The 21,812-nt window shown below is 39.9% G+C and overlaps 1 protein-coding gene across 11 annotated transcripts in view; it reads left to right on the top strand.

The window, feature by feature from the left end:
- side-VI (sidestep VI) overlaps positions 1-21,812 on the top strand; it is a 592,575-nt gene that overhangs the window by 510,129 nt on the left and 60,634 nt on the right. For all 11 annotated transcript variants that reach the window (XM_067783988.1, XM_067784020.1, XM_067784031.1 and 8 more), the window contains one exon: positions 3,281-3,489. In XM_067783988.1, the coding sequence (XP_067640089.1) occupies positions 3,281-3,489 (209 nt within the window). The remainder of the gene's footprint in view (positions 1-3,280; positions 3,490-21,812) is intronic.

Raw genomic sequence — 21,812 nt, 5'->3', positions numbered from 1 at the left:
AATAATGATTTTCCTAAACACACAATAAGAAAGTTAATCAAAAAAGCTAAATTGCCAAATAACACACAAAAACCCGGAAAACCATTAAATTTTAAGTCGCTGGCCTATGTACCTCAATTATCAGAACGTTTGGTTAAATCTGATTGTTACAACAAGGATAACACAAAAATAGCACATAAGCCGTCCAATACTTTAAAACAATTTTTCAATAAAACGAAGTCAACCATACCAAATATGGACAAAAGCAACGTTGTGTATAAAATTCCCTGTAAAGGCAAGGTTGAGGAAGCTTGCAATAGTATTTATGTCGGTACAACTAAGTCCAAACTAAAAACAAGACTATCACAACATAAATCCGATCTAAAACAATGCCATCAACAAAATAACCAGAAAACAGCACTTATGGCACACTGTGCAGCTAGTGGGCACATACCTAACTTTGACGAGACCAAAATACTGCAACAAGAACAACACTACAGTAAACGATTCACTCTTGAAATGTTACACATTATCAACGTACCGACTAACACACGACTCAACTTTAAGAGCGACGTGGACAATTCCGCGCATATATACAAACATTTGCTTAGAGGAAGACAGTACCATACTCCACGTCGCACAGGGCAGACGTGCTAAGAAACGTATGTGCAAATGTAAAATGATGAAATTTTTTGTGATAATTTGTTAATTGTTTATTTACTATTATTTTGTTTTATTAGTTTTGTAACCCTGATGACGATTGCCGCAGAGCAGTCGAAATATATTGGTTGAGAAAAAAGAAAAAATCATCAACGGTGTTTTATTTTAAAACACAGACCTCGAGCCAGCTTAATAAGATAGTTAAAAATTTTAAGTTATAAAATAAGATTTAAAATTCTTTTTTTTTTTCCATATAATGAAAACGTCCTAAAATGTTTAGGTATAATAGCGAACAGAAAAATAGCAGAGGCGATTGGTATAAAAGTTTGTCAGTTTATTTGTTTTTTTTTTTTTTTTGCAATTTTCGATGTTTTGAGAAAATACTTCTATGATATTTGAAACTGAAATGTTGCAAACTAGACTCAAAAACGTCTTTGAAGAACTTCGAAACCTCGAACAATATTAAAAAAAACATGCTGTTTTTATGCAAATGTTTTTAAGATCGCGGATTAAAATCGAGCTGAAGGCTTAACATTCATTTTTTTATCATCATTATTGTTATGATAATTTTTTTCTTTATTTGAAAAAAAAAAAATAAAAATTAAATTGGAAAAGGAAAAAAATTTATCATAACAATAAACTTGAATGCTTGAGCTTTCACTCTGAGTTTCTGAAGTGGATCTTTTCTTACTTAGAGAACAGAAGTTGTGTCGTTCGTCTAGATAATGTGTCATCTTTTCCATTCGCTCCAACTTCCGGTGTCCCCAGGGCAGCGTTTTGGGTCCGCTACTATTTGTCATATTTATTAATGACATATCATCTTGCTTTCCAAGGTGTAAGTTTCTTCTTTATGCTGATGACTTAAAAGTTTACCATGAAATCAAGTGGTTGGATGATTCTTTAATCTTACAAAATGAGTTTAGAAACTTATACCATTGGTGTGTCCGTAATCTTCTATTCCTAAATATTGGTAAGTGTCGTATTACCACTTATGCTAAAGGTTCTGGTTTAGTTCCTAAATCATATAGTATCTCTGACGTTCAATTAAAAAAGTCAACTGAAGTTAAAGATTTGGGTGTATATTTTGATACCAAGCTGACTTTTACCACTCACATAAGCTACTTAGTTTCTAAAGCATACGCGATGTTGGTGTTTATCCGCCGTAACTGCTCATCATTTTCAGAACCTTATACTCTCAAACTATTGTACACATCTTTAGTTAGATCGAGGTTGGAGTATGCGTTATTTATTTGGAGACATTTTCATACTGTTTATATCAAAAGGTTGGAGTCTGTGCGCTTTGCGTTGCGGTCGATGAACTTTGTAGACCCTGTACCATCATATCACTCTCGCTGTTTACTGATAAATCTTATGTCACTAGACTCCACGCGAACTCTGTTGTTAATGTTCGTTGTCTTTGATATCGTTTCGGGCTCAATTCACCTCCTCATGAAAATTCCTTTTAATGTACCCTGTTGTTGTTGTTGTAGCGATACGGTTGCTCCCCGAAGGCTTTGGAGAGTGTTATCGATGTGATGGTCATTTGCCGGATACAGATCTGGTACGCTCCGGTACCACAGCACCATTAAGGTGCTAGCCCGACCATCTCGGGAATGATTTATATGGCCACATTAAACATTCAGGCCATTCCCTCCCTCCCCAACCCCAAGTTCCAGAGCCTCTTCTGTTAGTGGCACAGGATTCGCCGCGGATAGGTGAGGTTGACAATTGGGTTTAGAGAAGCTATATATTGCGTTGGCAACCTGAAGGGTTGCGCCACACAGCCCCTTGAATCTGGTATTTTAGTCGCCTCTTACGACAGGCATACCTACCGCGGGTATATTCTGATCCCCTTACCCGCTGGGGTAATGTCGTATGCTTCGTTGTAACGATTTGTTTTATATGGGTGTTGCTAGAACAGTTTATGCAATGAATGGTCCCCTTAGGAGGACACTTTCTTAATTTAATGCTTATTCCTATTCCTTGGCGTTTGATTTTAGTTGTAGTAAATTTACATTTACGAACCTGATAATCAGATACTTGTCATAAAGTTAACTATACTTTTTATATAAGCTATGTAAATTTGAAATTTTTTATATTAACAGTCTATAAACACCTTGTTTGTTGATTAAATAAATAAATAAATAATTGTTAGGCCTTGAACTCGATTGGAACTCGCGATCTTACAAATCAAAAGGCCGCCTAAATAACAAAAATTTTAAATTTTTTTGTATGGAAATCTGAAATCAATGCGAATAATGAGATACAAATAACTTGCACTTTTCTTATGCTAAAATTGAATTGGCTAAAAAACTGAATACTCGAATTTTTTCAAAAAGGATTGGCTTGCATAATTTCAGTTACAAAATTCATTGCGGTCTTTTTTGCTGCTACTTTTCTGTTCGCTGCTGTTTATCCGCTTACATTAATTTGTACTCATAAATAAATTTGCATACAAATTCTTATATATATATTCATTTTTATGGAGTTCGCTTTCTGGCACAGAAATACTCATATGTACATATGATATCTTGCATTATTTTTATATTCTTATTTTTTGAATTTTACATACACATGTACAGAAATTCTTATTTACATTAAGCATAAATGTTTTTATTTTGTGTTTCTTTCCTTTTTACAGACAAACCCATTTGCCGTCCGGACCAAAAGAAAATCTACGGTGTAGCGCGTAATGAGGCCGCTGAGATTTTATGCGAAGTTGATGCATTTCCACCGCCTGAAAACTTCAAATGGTCCTTCAATAATACAGCTGAGACATTTGATATGCCGCAAAGTGGATTTCGTGCACATTCAGCGCAAGGATCGACATTGACCTATACACCGGTCAAGGTGAGTGCTCATACAAGTGTTGTATGAATGTATTGGAATGATTTTATATGTGTGTATGTACATGGTACACTTACGCGTAAATATAAATGCATACTTGCAGTTAACTTAACAACTTGTATGCACAAGTGGCTCAGTATGATTCAGTTATGACTGAAAGTATCATAAATACAAAGGTGTCTTTTGAGTATTTGTTGGTGGTTTTCCTTTTATCATAATCGTGAATGTAAAGTTGTATGTGCGATGCAAAGGAAATTTATATATAACTAGCAGACCCGGCAGAATTTGTTCTGCCTTAAATTTGGTCTATCTACATACATTTTAATAAGCTTTTTCCGTCTAACTCTGCCCTCCCCCTCCTAACTTTTTCCTAATCCTTTTATTCACTCTTTTCTCCGTATTTTTCGCTTCATCTATCTCCATCTTCGTCTGATCCTATCTCTTTCTCAATCTCCTTCTACTTCTCTCCTTTCTCTTCTTTCAACTTCTTCTCATTCTTCTGCATCCCTTACTGCCTGTCCCAGAAGGTGATGTTTATTTTGTTCCAGTCTCATTCCGAGTCCCACTCCGAATCTCAGTCCCAGTTCTAGTCGTAATCCCAGTCCCAGTCCGTCTCTGGTCTACTTCCCGGAAAAAAGGATTGTAAATATCAATATAGGCAAATGTATATACCCATTTTCAGGCAAATCGAATAGGACGTATGTAGATAGGTATGTGGGTATTATTAATTCATGTCTTTGTTTCGGCTTCCCATGCATATGTATCAGTTTTGCCAGGTTGATGCGACTAAATCGAATATCATAATGAAAATTACTTTAAAGCTCTCAACAGCAGCTTTCATTTGTTATCCATATTCTATAAACACATTCTACGTGTACCCGGGTCCATGTTTTGGCCTATATCTCGAGGTCATAGTCACCCAGGGGTACGAAACTAAACCGTATCAAAGTACTCATAAACAGCTTCCATTTGATACCCATATTTTACAAATACATCCCAGGATTACCCAGGTCCATGTTTTGATCTCAAGACCCTAGAATGTGTGCGCCGATCGCAACCAAGCCTATGTAATAACCATCGCGTGGGATATACATAACTTATGTGAAAGTTTGCACAAAATCGACCGACGCATATCTTCAAACACCGGCGACAAACTAATACAAAATTTAGCCTTTCTTTTAATATATATGTAGATTGATCTTAAGAGAGAGAGAAAGACTTGCATGTCAACTTATTGGTTTGATTGCTGTATGGTGCTTCGGAATATATTTACATACCTGGGCATCTAATGGCGGGTTGACTGCCAACACGGAGAAGATGGATACTGTCTTGTTTACATAGAGGTACACGAACCAAAACTGGACTAGGTCTTAGCTAGTAGGGGTGACCCTTCAGTAGAAACCTTGCACAAAATATCTAAAAGTCGCTCTAGACAGTTTGATGCCGTGGAAGCTCAACGTGGAGGAGAGAGTGAAGATAGCCTCGACGGCACTGTGTACTTTGGGTCTATCGCCCTCTCTCTCTCTCTTATTGAGTTTTTTTGGCGATTTTGAAACCAATCATATACTATGGTGTTCCTGTTTGGTGGAAAGCTACACAAAGAAGAGCATATCCCAAAAATGTTAAGGGGATATGCAATATATCATTAGTTAGTTTTATGGAAGCCCTGTGAACAATTCCAACACCCATACTGTATGTTTTCCTTAACTATATCCTTTCCTCCTTGCCTTTTTTCTAATACCTCTCGTTTTCTCTTTCCAAATTCTAAGCAATCGACTTCCTAAAAGCATGGGAAATATTAAGGTGTGTGATTAGAAAAAATTTCTTCATGAACCAGATTTTTTCCAAACTTAGATCCCTAGTCCACCAAACAGAAAAAGGTGTCCTAAGTACTTAATAACCTAGGCAAGAAACTATCAATGTATGTAGCCGCATTTTTTAAGAACTGATAGGCCTATGGTCTAATTCCCGAAGAAGAAAATTACAAGAACACTAAGTGGGCGTCCATGTCGTTTTCTTGAAAATCGGGTGAAAGTGGTAGGAAAACATATCGTCAATCCCATAGAAGACTAGCATGTTTCAAGTTACCATGGAAGACTTACATGGATCATGTTCAAGTGGAAGCCTAGCACAGTTCGTGTTGAAGACTTGAAGAGTTCGTTTTTCGCTTGGAGAACTAGCACTTTTCAGTTCGTGCCTAGAAGACTTCCGCTTTTCAATTTATAAAGTGGGTTTTCGGTGAAGGCTGGGGTAGAACTTAGCCCATCCAGGTTTGAGAATATACCAATTTCTTTCCTAAATAAAAACAAGCTAATTTGTTGGTGGTATTTGGTTCAAACTTACACACACACCTATTGTGACGGAGAATTGTATCTAGTTCTAATATTGGAAGGGAACTGTTATCAACCACGGATTTATGGAAGATATGACAGGCCACCGTGGTGTGATGGTAGCGTGCTCCGCCTATCACACCGTATGCCCTGGGTTCAACTCCCGGGCAAAGCAACATCAAAATTTTAGAAATAAGATTTTTCAATTAGAAGAAATTTTTCTAAGCGGGGTCGCCCCTCGGCAGTGTCTGGCAAGCGCTCCGATTGTATTTCTGCCATGAAAAGCTCTCAGTGAAAACTCATCTGCCTTGCAGATGCCGTTCGGAGTCGGCATAAAACATGTAGGTCCCGTCCGGCCAATTTGTAGGGAAAAATCAAAAGGAGCACGACGCAAATTGGAAGAGAAGCTCGGCCTTAGATCTCTTCGGAGGTTATCGCGCCTTACATTTATTTTTTTTTTTATTATTTATGACAGGCGCAGGATAGATGGACTGCATCTGGCTGCCAGCGGAATCGGTGTACAGGCTGTAGAACATGGGTGAACGGTGTATCGGTTGACGGACAGCTTACGGTTCTGGGTGGAGTCTGTGAATGGTGTTTTGGTTGACGGATAGCTTAAGATTGCTGGTGGAATCGGTGTGAGGTTTCTCTGAACGGTGTATCGGTGTATCGGTTTAGGGAAAGCCAACAATTGCTGCTTGAATCGATGAGATGTGATCGGGTTTCGGTGAACGGTGTATCGGTTGGCGGGGACAGATTTGCAGCGGATAAGTGTGCTATCGATCAGACGAAGGGGGCTACGATGGTTTGACAAGCAGTCTGTAAGTGCTAGTTTTTCACTGACTTGTTAACTTTTTGTATTTCTTAATTGTAGCCAGTTTTTTAATTGTATGAAAATTGTTAGTAGTCTGTAAGAATTTTGTTAATAATAGGCTGTAAGTTTTTTCATTGGTAGTCTGTAAGAACATGTGTTCATAGACTTAATCAATAAATAAATGGTAAATGGTAAATGGTAAAGAAGAACCGGTGAATCGATTCGCAAGCAATCGCTTATTCGTGGAATCATACCTGGCAAGGTTTATATTAAAAATCGGTGAATTGTTGGATATCGGTGAGTAGAGTTGGTAAATCGATGAGGCCTAATCGGTGAATCGATTCCTAACACCTTCTGGTGGTTAGTGAGATCGATACACGGCAAATCGAAGATGACGAATTGATTGGTGGATGCAGGCGATGACGAACAGGTACATCGATTCCCAAGCGACAGGTGGTTGGTCAAATCGATACACGGTGAATTACAGTTGGCGGATTGTTGGAATGGTAGATGTCGGTGGGTAGAATTGGTGAATTGACGTTGCGCAGATGAGGAACTGGTTGATCGAGTGCCAAACAACCAATGGTTGGTGAAATCGATGATAGGCGAGTCGCAGCTAACGAATTGCATGATCTAGGGAGGGAATTATTGAATCAGCGAGGCGCAGTTGACGAATTGGTTGATCGTTTTCCGAGCAACTGCTTGAGGAAATCCATATGCGGTACAGGTGTGGTGAATACACCTGTTTCTGGAAGAAGCAGGGAGTAGAAATAAGGTTGCTTCACGCCCAATCTCGGCACACAGCAAAAGTAGTAAACGGTCGATTTCGCCAGTATTTATAAATGTCAGGCCCGTGCCAGATGAGGGCAATAAATACGTTCATACAAGGTGTTTGCGGTACAAACTTCCCTTATCGTAGGTCGGGTCCTTGTTTATAATAAACAAATAAAAGGCGCTATATATGTACATACCTCCGAAAAGTAGTTGAGTCGAGCTTCTCTTTCAGTTTTCATCGTACTCATTCAAATTTTTCATATAAATTGGCTGGAGGTCTCCTACGTGTATCTTCAAGGTATATGAGATTTCACTGAGAATTTTGATGTTTCTTTGTCCACGAATCAAACACACGCACGCACGCTACCACCACACCACGGCAGCCGCTCCTATCGGGTTTCGGTATTAGAATGTACCCGCGGTCGGTATGCCTATCGCAAGATGCGACTAAATAACTAAATCGATTCGAGGGGTTGTGTAGCGCTACCCAATCAAGTGGTTGCCAACGCAATATATAGCATCTCCAACCCAATTTTCAACCTCACCTAGCCGTTTCGAATTCTGTTTTTTTAACAGCCGAGGCTTTGGCGACCCAAAACTCCTCATGGATCTAGGCGGTGAGAGGGCGCTATGGCCTAGAAGGTTTCATGTGGTCATACCAAATCGTTCCCGAGATGGTCGGACTAGTAACTTAATGGTGCTTGTTAACGGAACGTACGGGATCTGCATCCGGCAAAGGTCCATCAGCATCCATTACACTCCCCATGGCTTTCGGGGAGTGTCCATATCGCTACAATAACAACAACGGCGGCAGCCCCCTGTAAACTGTAAGTCATTATAAATAGTTTGAGAGGTTTACGCACTCGCGGTTAAGGAACTATCGCAACTAATAAGCTGCATTTTTTCTGTGCATACACAATCGCTCGCAGATCGATGTTTCAGTGCGGCCTTAGGAAGTAGTAGTAACTATATGACTGTGGGATGGTGATGCTACTGAAAGCAGCATTACCAAGGGCACAATTTAAACAAAGGGCATAGATAGTATTGGAGAGGGTGCGCATCAAATCAAAAACGTATTTTCAGCGTATCCAATTGCTGGTAGTAATGCTAAAATCTATATTTATTTAATTTATTAACAAATCAAGTGTATTTATATTTTTTACAAGATTCTTACACTTATATTTTTGCGTGCTAAGAAGCGACGTTCTCCAATTAAGTTAGAATCCAAAAAGAGCGAATTGTATTCACGAACGTAGGGAAAGCAATTGACAGCGCAGCCAGGTAAATGCAAAGCAGCGCAAATAATTAAATGTATTGTAGACGTGGGCAATACATTCACAGCTAAGCAGAAGTTAAGTAGTGCAAAGAGAGCGAATTGTATTTGCGAACGTAAGCAAAGGCAAACTCAGAAATACAACGCCGATCAGTCTCGGCGTACGGCGTTAAACTGGAAGCGGCGTAACATACTCCCCTCCGTGAACTTCGTGCTGCTCCGCTGTACGTGGTTCACTTCGCACATCAAGCTCCGCAAGCTTAACAACTGGCCTGGTATAAAATCCTTCACTGGTTTTGATTACAGCACTGCGTACCTTACCGTCAGTTGATTGATTGACGTCCACAACGATCCCCTTTTTCCAAGTATTTCGTTTAACGTTTTCGTCAACGACGATCACTATATCCCCAATTCGTATAGGGGTAGCGGTTTTGTCGAACCATTGTGTCCTTCTTGTCAGCCAAGGTAAATATTCTCGTAACCATCTTTTCCAGAAATGTTCAGCTACTTGTCCAGAGATTCGTAGGTTTTTATTCAGTGTCGAATTATCAGTGTCATCAAAGCAGAATTTTCTTTCTCCGTTTGAACTACCCAGCAGAAAATGGTTAGGCGTAATCGCATCTGCCTCTGGTGCATCAAGCGGGACGTATGTAAGTAGTCTAGAGTTTAAAATGAACTCCACCTCTGCCAAAGTCGCTCTTAGTATATCTTCCCGTAAATTAGCCGGAGGTAGTATGTCCATAAGTACAGATTTAACAGAGCGTACCATTCTCTCCCAACAGCCTCCCATATGTGGTGCTGCGGGCGGTATAAATTTCCATTTGATATCCGGGTGGCGGTCTTTGAGTTTATCGGCTGACAGTTTTTTAATTTCGCTTTCCAGTATGCGGTTGGCTCCACGGAAATTCGTACCATTATCTGACCAAATGCATGCTGGCACCCCACGGCGAGAAACAAACTGTTTCAGCACAAGCAAGAAGCAGACAGTTGAAAGTGATGACGCCAACTCGATATGGACGGCGCGTACTGTTAAGCAAGTGAAAAGGACACCCCAGAGTTTCTCTCGTCGTCGTCCAACTATAACTTCAATTGGACCAAAGTAGTCGACGCCCGTATTTGTGAAAGGACGAGCAAAGGCCCCAAGCCTTTCTATCGGTAAAGCTCCCATTTCTGGTGGATGCGGGGTCGCGCGATTATTGCGGCACACTTGGCAGGTTTTCACGGTGTCCTTTATTAATGCCCTCAAGCCTTGTATCCAATACCTTTGCCGCATTTCGTTCACCACGATTTCATTATGGTTATGGTGAAACTTACGATGATAAAAGTCTGCTATGAGACGTGTCACCTGGTGATGACGGGGCAGAATCGTAGGGCGCTTTACCGAGTAACTAACTCCTTCTGTTGCGTCGATTCTTCCTTGTACTCTCAAGATTCCATATTCGTCCAAGAAGGGAGAGCATTTGTAAATGCTACTTTTCGGAGATATATTTCCACCCGCAATAAGACATGAGATCTCTTCGTAATAAATTTCCTCTTGACAATTGCGAATAATAACACATTCGTATCCTTCGACGTCTAGCTTACTCAACAAATTAAACATTTTGGAAGACTGCAATATCTTTAACGCGATTTTGTTGAGGAAGCGTATTACATAGCCTCGCGCGTTTCTTAGCCTCTCCCACCTGCAGAATCTATCAGCTTCGGGGCTAGTGATCTTAAGAGGTGACATCGTTTTTCGTATTAACTCCATATGAAACAGAGGTTCTGACTCACAGACTAGATTTCCCTTCGGCCATTCACTTTCAGGAAGGGTTAAAAAATGCGGGCCCTTAAACCATCGGGCGTCCGAGTCTAACACCGGTTCCCTCGACCACTTGGTACCTTCGTCGGCCACGTTTTCTGATGTGGGGACCCACCTCCATTCATCCACTAACGAGTCTTCCAATATTTCGCCTACCCTTACAGTCACGAACTGCTGAAATTTTCTTGCATCGGATCGGATCCAGTATAATACATTTTTCGAGTCAGACCAAAAAATCCTGCGTTCAAGGGAAACCGAAAGCTCCTTTTCTAAAAATTTTGCTAATCGTAACCCAAGAATCGCAGCCATTAATTCCAATCTGGGAATCGAAATGGGCTTCAAAGGCGCCACGCGGGTTTTCGAAGCCAACAGACTGCAAACAAATACGTTCCTTCTTTCTGCGCGCAAATATGTGACCGCTGCGTAAGCGTCCATACTGGCATCCACAAAAACGTGCAGCTCGACCCTCTCGGCGGAGTTAACTAAGGAATAACAGCGAGGAACACGCACATTTGTTATAGATCCTAGGCGGCTTAACCAGGTGTTCCACTTTTCCTCTTGCTCAGCCTTAATGCACTCGTCCCACATGACACCTGATCGCCATATCTCTTGCATTAGTACCTTCGCATAAATAAGATAGAATCCCAAAAGTCCTAAGGGGTCAAATATTCTCATTATTAACCGAAGTATCTCACGTTTAGTTGGAGATTTATCCACACCATAAACTTCTCTCGAAAACCTATCAGAGAACGTGAACACGTCGTCGACCGGAGACCACCACATTCCCAAAATTTTCTCTTGATAGGTACTTGGGTTTTCGATATGTTTGTCCTCTTGATGAAAATGTCCGCTTAAGGCACCCAACACGGCTGTCGAGTTCGATTTCCAGCTTCTCATATCGAAACCACCGTCAGCGTGGATACCACGTACCACTGAAGCCAGTTCTATCATCTCCTCCTCTGTATTTGCACTTTGAAGCCAGTCATCTACGAAGGTGTTTTCGACTATCGCATCTACCGCGGCAGGGTGCTGGTCCCGGAATCGCTCAGCGTTTTTGTTTTTTACGTAATTGGCTGATGAAGGCGAACATGAGGCTCCGAACGTCATTACCTGCATGATATATATATCGGGATCTCTCGATTTGTCTCCCTCACGCCATAAAAATTTCTGCGCAACTTGGTCGTCTTTATTCACTAATACTTGATGATACATTTCGCGAATATCGCCACATAAGGCGATTGGCTTTTCCCGAAATCGGATTAGTATGCCTACAAGAGACTTTGTGAGATCTGGGCCCTTCATAAGAAAGGAATTTAGGGACATATTATTAACAGCCGCTGCCGCATCCCACACCAGACGAGTTTTGTTTTTGTTAACGTTAGCAACAGTAAAAATTGGAATATACCACGATTTATCACTCTGGCATGAATCATGCTTACCAAGTTTTTTCACATACCCTTTGCGCTCGTATTCTGCGATGGTAGTTATAAGAAATTGTTTCAAACCAGGATCGCGTGTCATCTTTGCTTCTAAACACTGCAGCCTGCGGCTTGCCATTTGAAAGGAGTCGGGTAGCTTTACGTTGTTGGACTTCCACAAAAGACCCGTCTCCCATCTTCTTTCGTTAGGACGATGTCTTGTTGTAGACTCCATAATTCGAAGAGAGCGTTCGTCTTCCTTTGAGATGAGGGGTTCAACTGCTCGAATTCCTACCGACTCTAAGGAAAAGTATGACTGAAGCAGCTTCTCCAAACGGTCGCTATTATCGCAATCGCAAACGTGCATCACCCTCTGCGAAGTATCTTCATTGTTGCTATTCTTACCGAATACCGGCCACCCTAGCTCACACCTAACTGCGATGACGTTGTCTAACTCTGATTGCCGAATTTCTAGTGGTACGCAAAGTTTAATGTTGTCTAAGCCTATAAGAACTCTAGCTCGTACTGCTTCATAGGGATAAACTGGTACATTCTTTAAATGTTCACGTTCTGATATGTCTTGTTCATCCAAAGATTGTAATGGTAAATTTAGTTTTGACACTGTACGAGCATTATGCAGATAGAAATCTGGCGCTCCTCTATTCTGAGCTGATATTTTCACTCTAACTGTCTTTGATTTTAATTCATTCTGAGTTATGTCGCCCGTCCATTGCAGACAAAGCTCTTTCTGCGGGCCGTCTAAACCCAACTCGTTTGCTAAACTGTGCTCTATTAGCGTGCATGCTGATCCTTCGTCAGCGAATGCGTACGTATTTACGACTTTGTTTTGGCCAAACAATGTCACAGGTATATAACGAAAGAGAGTGCGCTTACTATACTTCAGGTGACATAAAATGGGAGACGTCGTCTGATTTTTGACGTCTGTTTGATTTTTCGTTTGCACGTCGCCGTTGGTTTTAGTAATGGTATGCAAGAGTGGGTTATGAGCCATTTGACAGCCGTCAACACCACATTTCTTCTTTGAGTTACAATTCCTAACGAAATGCTGTTTAAACCAACGAATACATAGCTTTTCCTTGCGCACAAATTCTCATCTAGCCTCTTTTTTCATAGCTAGAAACTCACTACAATTTGTCAATAGATGATTAACGTGGCATTTCGGACAATTAATTTGCTTCCGGTCTCCCCCAACTACGTCGTGCGTCATAAGGATTTCACGTTGCTGCTTACGACTACCCCTTTTTTCTTCTACACGAGACGAGGATAAAACAGAGCTGCCAATAGGCGTAACCTGACTGGCACATGTGGCCAGAGCGAATAACCACTCGTCAAATGCAATGATGTCAACTCGTTGGTGCGTTAACCTATAACGTCCCCAATCTAGCTTAAGGTCGTAAGGCAACTTGGCCAGCAAATCGATGAGCAACATTGGGTCATTTAAATAAGTATCTAACCCGATTGCTTGCATGGTCGTTCTGTAGTTTTGAACGGCCAATGCGAAATTAATTAAAGTATCCATTTTATTCATCCTTACCTCTGGGTATTGTCTTAGCTTAACTTGCAATGTTTGCTGTATTACGTCGGCACGGCCATATAACATGCGCAAGGTTTCGAGTGCAAAAGGAACAGTGCTCGGCATCATGAGCTTTCCCCGTACAGCTTCCAGAGCCTGACCTCTTAGGCATTTTTGTAGACGAATCAAGTTCTCTTGATTGCTAAAACCGCAGCGCTCTGTAGATTGCTGGAAATTGGTGATAAAAACTGGCCACTCCTCCGGGTTACCCGAAAATAGCGGTAGATCCTTTGAAATTACGTGTCGTGCAGAAATATGAGATGCAGACAACGTTATGTCGTTCTCCGAGTTGTGTCCATATAGCTGATTGCCAAAGGAAGCGTTGGAAAAATTTGGTAGGTTATGGAATGACGTTGGCGGTAAAGCGCTGTCATATTGGTTAGAGCTATTTGGAAAATTCCGAAATGTGTTTGGTTGGTAACCAATAAACGGTTGCGAAGAACTTATCGGATAATGCAATGAAGCTGTCGGCACGTCTATGGGAAATCTGTTTGAACGGGCTCCGCAACTCTGTATACCAGAGAATAAGGACATGCCTTCCCGGTGGTTGCCCGATATGCTGAACACGGGACCCAGATTTGGTGCGAATGCATTTGATACGTTTGTGCCGCTAGATGCAGTATTCTGCGAAGAAATTTCAGAAAAAGTTCCAGAAGAACAAGTAGTCGTATGCATTTGTTGTGCATAATTGCGAACAATCACGCCGGTCGTTGCGGGAAAATTTTGGGAAAGGCTGTAATTAGTTAATTCAAGAGGTGGAAAGTTACTTTGCGGCTGACCGCATGTCAAAAACGGTTGATGGAACATACTGACAGTAGGTTTATTACGCAACCCCATTTCCGACGACTGTGTTCCCAGTTCTAGCGACGTATCGTTACGAATAGATATAGGTGGCAGTGAACTAGGAACATAGCTGCTAGAACCGGTACCCCATCTTACTTGCAGATTACTTTCAATACTTGCGGCGTCTCTGGCAATATTTGCTTGTGCAGACCGTGCTCGCTTTTTAGGATTTTCTCTTTCTTTGAGCAAAGTTCCCGCCCGAGTTCGGCGAGGAGAGGGATCACGTGACGACCCTTCTGATGGTTGATGTACAGGTGAGGTTGCTTGCTAGGGCATTGGTGTTGATGCGACGAATATTTGAGTGGCATGAGTACCAGCCACAGTTATTGCAGGTGCCTGTGCTTCAGTGGACGCGCAAACAGTAGACAAAGCTGTGGCGCCGGTTGGAGCGATTTGGCCATCCAAGTTAACAGTGGCTGCATTTTGGTCAACCGAATGCTGTTCTGTCTGAACATTCATTTTCGTTTTTCAGGTTATGATTACACGTGCCTATTCGATCGTTTACAAGATGCGGAAGCACCAAAGTATTTTAGTTTATTGGAGAGGGTGCGAATCAAATCAAAAACGTATTTTCAGCGTATCCAATTGCTGGTAGTAATGCTAAAATCTATATTTATTTAATTTATTAACAAATCAAGTGTGTTTATATTTTTTACAAGATTCTTACACTTATATTTTTGCGTGCTAAGAAGCGACCTTCTCCAATTAAGTTAGAATTCAAAAAGAGCGAATTGTATTCACGAACGTAGGGAAAGCAATTGACAGCGCAGCCAGGTAAATGCAAAGCAGCGCAAATAATTAAATGTATTGTAGACGTGGGCAATACATTCACAGCTAAGCAGAAGTTAAGTAGTGCAAAGAGAGCGAATTGTATTTGTGAACGTAAGCAAAGGCAAACTCAGAAATACAACGCCGATCAGTCTCGGCGTACGGCGTTAAACTGGAAGCGGCGTAACAGATAGAATATTTTCGCTTTCCAAAGGCATGTATGTATGTAGATCCTTGATAGCTCTAGAACGTGATGGAATGACTTGGGAGATTTAAGGACTTCAAAGATTAAAGACGTCTTTTCTATTGTCTTATCGAAATGTTATTAAAAAACTCAATTACCGAAACTTAAGACAATTGGGCCTTACCAAATTAAGCTTATTAAGTCATTGTCACACGTACATATTTACCTCTTTTGCCACACCTCAGTAGTTGCTCGTTTTTTCAATTAACATTATATATGTAAAAACAACAACAATAAATTATAAATTATTCACCGGCATAATGTGCTACCGAATGGAAAAATCGTTTCCGTTTTAATGTCATATTTGCTATTTCCGCTTTCAATTTGCTTATGTGAACGTAAAAAATTTGTTTGATGCTTACACAAAATGCATCAAGCAAATAAAAGCTACACAAACATATGAACATTTATATACAAACATACTTAATTGAGTACATATCTACATAGATATGTGTTGAAGACATGAGTCATACATGTACAATATTAATATAAACATGTACAATATTAATGCATACATGTACAATATTAATATATATAATCCTTACATCTTAATACTTACCTTAAATTTGTAATATATACCTACCCTTTTTAATTATATATAGACATTTCAGAAATACTTACCCTTATTTGAAATACTTACCATTCAGAAATATTTACATTGTATAAAATCACATACTCATACTCATACTTTACATTCACCCTGTATCGATTTAGTAAGCTACCGTTTGCCTAAATAAGCAGATTTAAGAAATGCATACATATTTTCCTATTTACCTATTTATACACTTACCGTTTTTCTCTCTCCTTAAGTTAAAAAGTAAGCGGTCCAACTGAATGCATTGGACCGCTTTTAAGTTAGTTATTTGCCATCCGCCTAACTATACAAACGCCTCTAATTTATTATACGAAAAAGTGTTAAACTAAATAATTAAATAATAAATATTAAAGTTTATAATTTTATACCTATACAAAATCGAAAGTTGTCGCGCCTTTTTATTTACTAAAGTGAAGTCATTTCCCTTGTGCACATACCCCACATAGTGAATTTTTTTATACATGGTCCTTCGAGCCGGAAAAGCAGCAATATAGGAACTTTCTTGAATTTAATCCTTTTTTTTTGTCTTCGAAAACTTAATAAAAAACTTGTTTAATTTCTTTACTAAAACTATGCAACCCAATGCCAAAAACCTTTTTTGAATATATTTGAAACTTTGGAAAAATTGTCTGATTTCCAGTGATTTTCAAGTATGCAGCTCCGTTGTCCAATCGATATTAGGCTCTCCGCAAATGACTCGGCTCATCATCGTACCGTCCTCGTATTTTTATTTGGTGCTGATGACAATACGCTTAAAGATCCGCAACCAAGGCGTCAACTTATAGTCAAAGTAGGAGCTATCAAAAAGTAGAATGGGGAAAATTTTCTTTTTTTAATTTAAAATTTTAGTTTCTTTTTTTTAGAATAGAGAAAAGGCATCGGGTGCATGGGAAACCGTAAGGGGTAAGTGGTCCCACCATTCAATGAAAAAGATGTTTGTGCTATATGGAGGCACTCAACTTACAGGAAATACATTATGTATATCCTGGTTTGTTCTAATGAAGTCATATTATAATGCAGTCAAATTCGACAAGGGCAACACCCGTCCCTGGCAAGTTGGTTTTCCCCTTTTTCAAACATTGACAATTTAGCTCTGATAACCGAGCTCACTAGGCTCACAGTCAACAACGGAATTTAGTAATTCGGTTTAGAAGCTGTTTCGGTCCTGCTCATATGTTGATTTAGGTGTTGCCGGAGCTCGTCTCATTCGCTAAGGGGAGCTACATCAAATAGTTTGTTGGCTGGTATCCCCCTCTATTTATAATATTTCAGACGTCCCTCCGCTCACGTTTGGTTGCGGTCATTCACATTATGCTAAAAATATATCATCTCTCCGCTCTGTCCACCACCAGCAGGTTTAAATAAATTGCACACTAAACTTAGGTGTGTTATCGGGATCTATTTAGTTGCACGTATTGATTGCTCCCACCAAGAGGAACTTCGGATCAACGTAAGCTTTGAAAACAACAGAATCTTCTTCAAATTTGATGTATTGCGTTCTTGGCGAAATTCACAAAATCCAATTACTTAGTTTAATTCGCTAAGGCAGGCGGATACTAGCGTACGCATTGACTGCCCGTCAATGCAGCTAATGAATCCTGCACTGGCGTTGAAATTGCTTGGCAAGTTGTGATAAGTTCCTGCTACACTTGGAGTGATGTCGTCGTTAACCGTGCTGAACGTCGTATTTCCTACTTATTCCGCAAGCTCCATGCTCGTTCTGTTGTCGGCTCATAAGCGGTAATAGAAGAGACAGTAATGTGCGACCAATTCGACAAGAATTAAGCATTTTTTACCTTGAGTATCGCACTGATATCAGAGCGACGGTCTCTTAATCAGCAGGTGCCAGAAGTATTGAAGGCGTTGACACACAACGGTAGTGTCTCTGGTTGCGATGCCAAGGCCGAATATCTTCGATCTTTCAGGTTAAGCCCTCGTAGGTATTTTGTAATTTGTTGGACTTTAAGGTACGACGAGGAAGTGACCTTCACACTGGAGGTCAGGGATGAGTGGCAACGCCTTGACAACACAGTGCAATATTACTATGAAGCGTCACGATGCTGCCATTGCCAATTCAAGAGCGTGCTTTAGGCGAATATAGATAGAAGGAGGCTGCTGCTCGGCATTGCTCCTATTGTTGTTCAGGTGGTTGTAGTAGCCGTGTGAGCTGGAGGCGCCATTTAACTGATGGTGGAGGTTTGCGTGATCCGCAGAATGCTGTAGCATTACCAAATGCACCTTTCTGCCAATGCATTGTTATGCGTATGCAAACATCGACCGCACACATTCAAATTACATCGACCCTCATAAATTATGTTGAACCAGCGGGACTTCAACATAATACACAAATGCCGACAGCAAGACCCATATCTCTTTACATTCGTCAACTCTATTTGACTATCACATTGACCAACCCGGTAATCAGCATAACTGAACGTCAGTAACAGTTTGTCAATGTGCCTAACAAAATATTTATATGTACACTAGCAGACCCGGTAGACGTTGTTCTGCCCTAAATTTGGCCTATCTGCATACATTTTAATAAGCTGTTTCCATCTAACTCTGCCCTCCACCCCTCTTCCTTTTTCTTAATCATTTCATTCACTCCTCCCTCCGTCTTTTTCGCTTCATCTACCTCCATCTTCGTCTCATTCTATCACTTCCTCAATATCCTTCTCCTTCTCTCTTTTCTCTTCTCTCAATTTCTTCTCATTCTTCTTCATCCCTTATTGCCTGTCCCAGAGGGGGGTATGTATTTTCTTACAGTCCCAGTCCCAGTCCCACTCCGTGTCTCAGTCCAGTCCTAGTCCTAATCTCAGTCCCAGTCCGTCTCTGGTCTATTTCCCGGAAAAAAGGATCATAAATACTAATATAGGCAAATTTATATACCAAATTTCAGGCAAATCGAATAGAACGTATGTAAATAGGTATGTGGGTATTATTATTTCATGTCTTTATTTCGGCTTCGCATGCATATTTACAGTTTTCCAGGTTGATGCGACTATATCGAATATCACAATGAAAATTACTTTAGATACAGCTCTCAGCAACAGCTTTCATTTGATATCCATATTAAACACACATTCTAGGGGTATCCGGGTCCACGTTTTGGCCTATATCTCGAGACCCTAGTCACCCAGCAGTATAATATATTACTCTATACTAAAGCACTCATCAACAGCTTTCATTTGATATCCATATTGTATAAACACTGTCTAGGCATTTACGGGCCCACGTTTTGGCCTATATCTCGAGATCCCTGTCACCCAGGGATATGAAAATTATCCTCTACTAAATCACTCATCAACAGCTTTCATATGTTATCCATATTCTATAAACACATTCTGGGGGTAGCCGGGTCCATGTTTCGGCTCATATCTCGAGACCCTGTACGGCGACCACAGCAACCAACTTGTGTAAAAGTTTGAACGAAATAGAGCTACGCATTTCTGCAAACAACGGCGACTAACTAACACATTTTAGCCTTTCTTTTATATACATAGATTTTTGTTTTTCACATTTCACTATAATATTAAAACGAAATACAGATATTCTTTGCTTTTGAAATTCGGCCTAAACATTACACATGGAACAACTAAAGACTCTCTTGAATTAGAAGAAATGTCTTATTACCTCTAAATCGCGGTCCCCCTAAGAAATCCCGGACCCGGGGTAATGCCCACTATTACCCCCCCCCCCCCCCCCTCTCGTAGGGCCTGGTGATATGCTATACTTGATATCGTTCGCTATAATATTTTTTATTGATAAGCACGCTGTTTAATTAAACACCAACCAATTACACGGAAGTATATCCCACCTGAAAATATGAGTGCCGGTGCGTATACGTAACATTTTATTATTACGTATAAACATATAAAAAAAAACCGCAATAAAATAATATTTCGACTATAAACTGAGATATAACCTATCCTATATTTCAAGATAGATCAAAATACATACGGGGTGCAAAACAAATTCAAAATCGGTTCAGTAGTTTAGGAGTTCATCGCGGACAAGCAATGTGACACGTGATTTTTATACTCAGTTGAGCAGAGCTCACAGAGTATATTAAGTTTGATTGGATAACGGTTGGTTGTACATATATAAAGGAATCGAGATAGATATAGACTTCCATATATCAAAATAATCAGGATCGAAAAAAAATTCGATTAAGCCATGTCCGTCCGTCCGTCCGTTAACACGATAACTTGAGTAAATTTTGAGGTATCTTGATGAAATTGGGTATGTAGGTTCCTGAGTACTCATCTCAGATCGCTATTTAAAATGAACGATATCGGACTATAACCACGCCCACTTTTTCGATATCGAAAATTTCGAAAAACCGAAAAAGTGCGATAATTCATTACCAAAGACAGATAAAGCGACGAAACTTGGTAGATGAGTTGAACTTATGACGCAGAATAGAAAATTAGTAAAATTTTGGACAATGGGTGTGGCACCGCCCACTTTTAAAAGAAGGTAATTTAAAAGTTTTGCAAGCTGTAATTTGGCAGTCGTTGAAGATATCATGATGAAATTTGGCAGGGACGTTACACCTATTAATATATGTATGCCCAATAAAAATTAGCAAAAGCGGAGAAGGAACACGCCCACTTTTAAAAAAAAATTTTTTTAAAGTAAAATTTTAACAAAAAAATTAATATCTTTACAGTATATAAATAAATTATGTCAGCATTCAACTCCAGTAATGATATGGTGCAACAAAATACAAAAATAAAAGAAAATTTCAAAATGGGCGTGGCTCCGCCCTTTTTCATTTAATTTGTCTAGGATACTTTTAGCGCCATAAGTCGAACAAAAATTACCCAATCCTTTTAAAATTTGGTAGGGGAATAGATTTTATGATGGTAACGGTTTTCTGTGAAAACGGGCGAAATCGGTTGATGCCACGCCCAGTTTTTATACACAGTCGTTCGTCTGTCCTTCCGCATGGCCGTTAACATGATAACTTGAGCAAAAATCGACATATCTTTAATGAACTTAGTTCACGTACTTACTTGAACTCACTTTATCTTGGTATGAAAAATGAACGAAATCCGACAATGACCACGCCCACTTTTTCAATATCGAACGTTACGAAAAATGAAAAAAATGCCATAATTCTATACCAAATACGAAAAAAGGGATGAAACATGGTGAGGTAATTGGATTGGTTTATTGACGCGAAATATAACTTTAGAAAAAACTTTATAAAATGGTTGTGACACCTACCATATTAAGTAGAAGAAAATGAAAAAGTTCTGCAGGGCGAAATAAAAAACCCTTAAAATCTTGGCAGGTATTACATATATAAATAAATTAACGGTATCCAACAGATGATGTTCTGGGTCACCCTGGTCTACATTTTGGTAGATATCTGGAAAACGCCTTCACATATATAACTACCACCACTCCCTTTTAAAACTCTCATTAATACCTTTAATTTGATACCCATATCGTACAAACACATTTTAGAGTCACCCCTGGTCCACCTTTATGGCGATATTTCGAAACGGCGTCCACTATAGAACAAAGGCCCACTCCCTTTTAAAACCCTCATTAATACCTTTAATTTGATACCCATATGGTACAAACAAATTCTAGGGTCACACCTGGTCCACCTTTATGGCGATATCTCGAAACGGCGTCCACCTGTGGAACTAAGCATCACTCCCTTTTAAAATACTCATTAACACCTTTCTTTTGATACCCATATTGTACAAACAAATTCTAGGGTCACCCCTGGTCCACCTTTGTGGCGATATCTCGAAACGGCGTCCACCTATGGAACTAAGGATTACTCCCTTTTAAAATACTCATTAACACCTTTCATTTGAAACCCATATCGTACAAACGCATTCTAGAGTCAACC

This window comes from Eurosta solidaginis, chromosome 1 (assembly GCF_040869045.1).
Source record: "Eurosta solidaginis isolate ZX-2024a chromosome 1, ASM4086904v1, whole genome shotgun sequence".
Taxonomy (NCBI): Eukaryota; Metazoa; Arthropoda; class Insecta; order Diptera; family Tephritidae; genus Eurosta; species Eurosta solidaginis.
The sequence above is the reverse complement of the archived record's forward strand: the minus strand, read 5'-3'. Positions and strand labels throughout refer to the sequence as shown.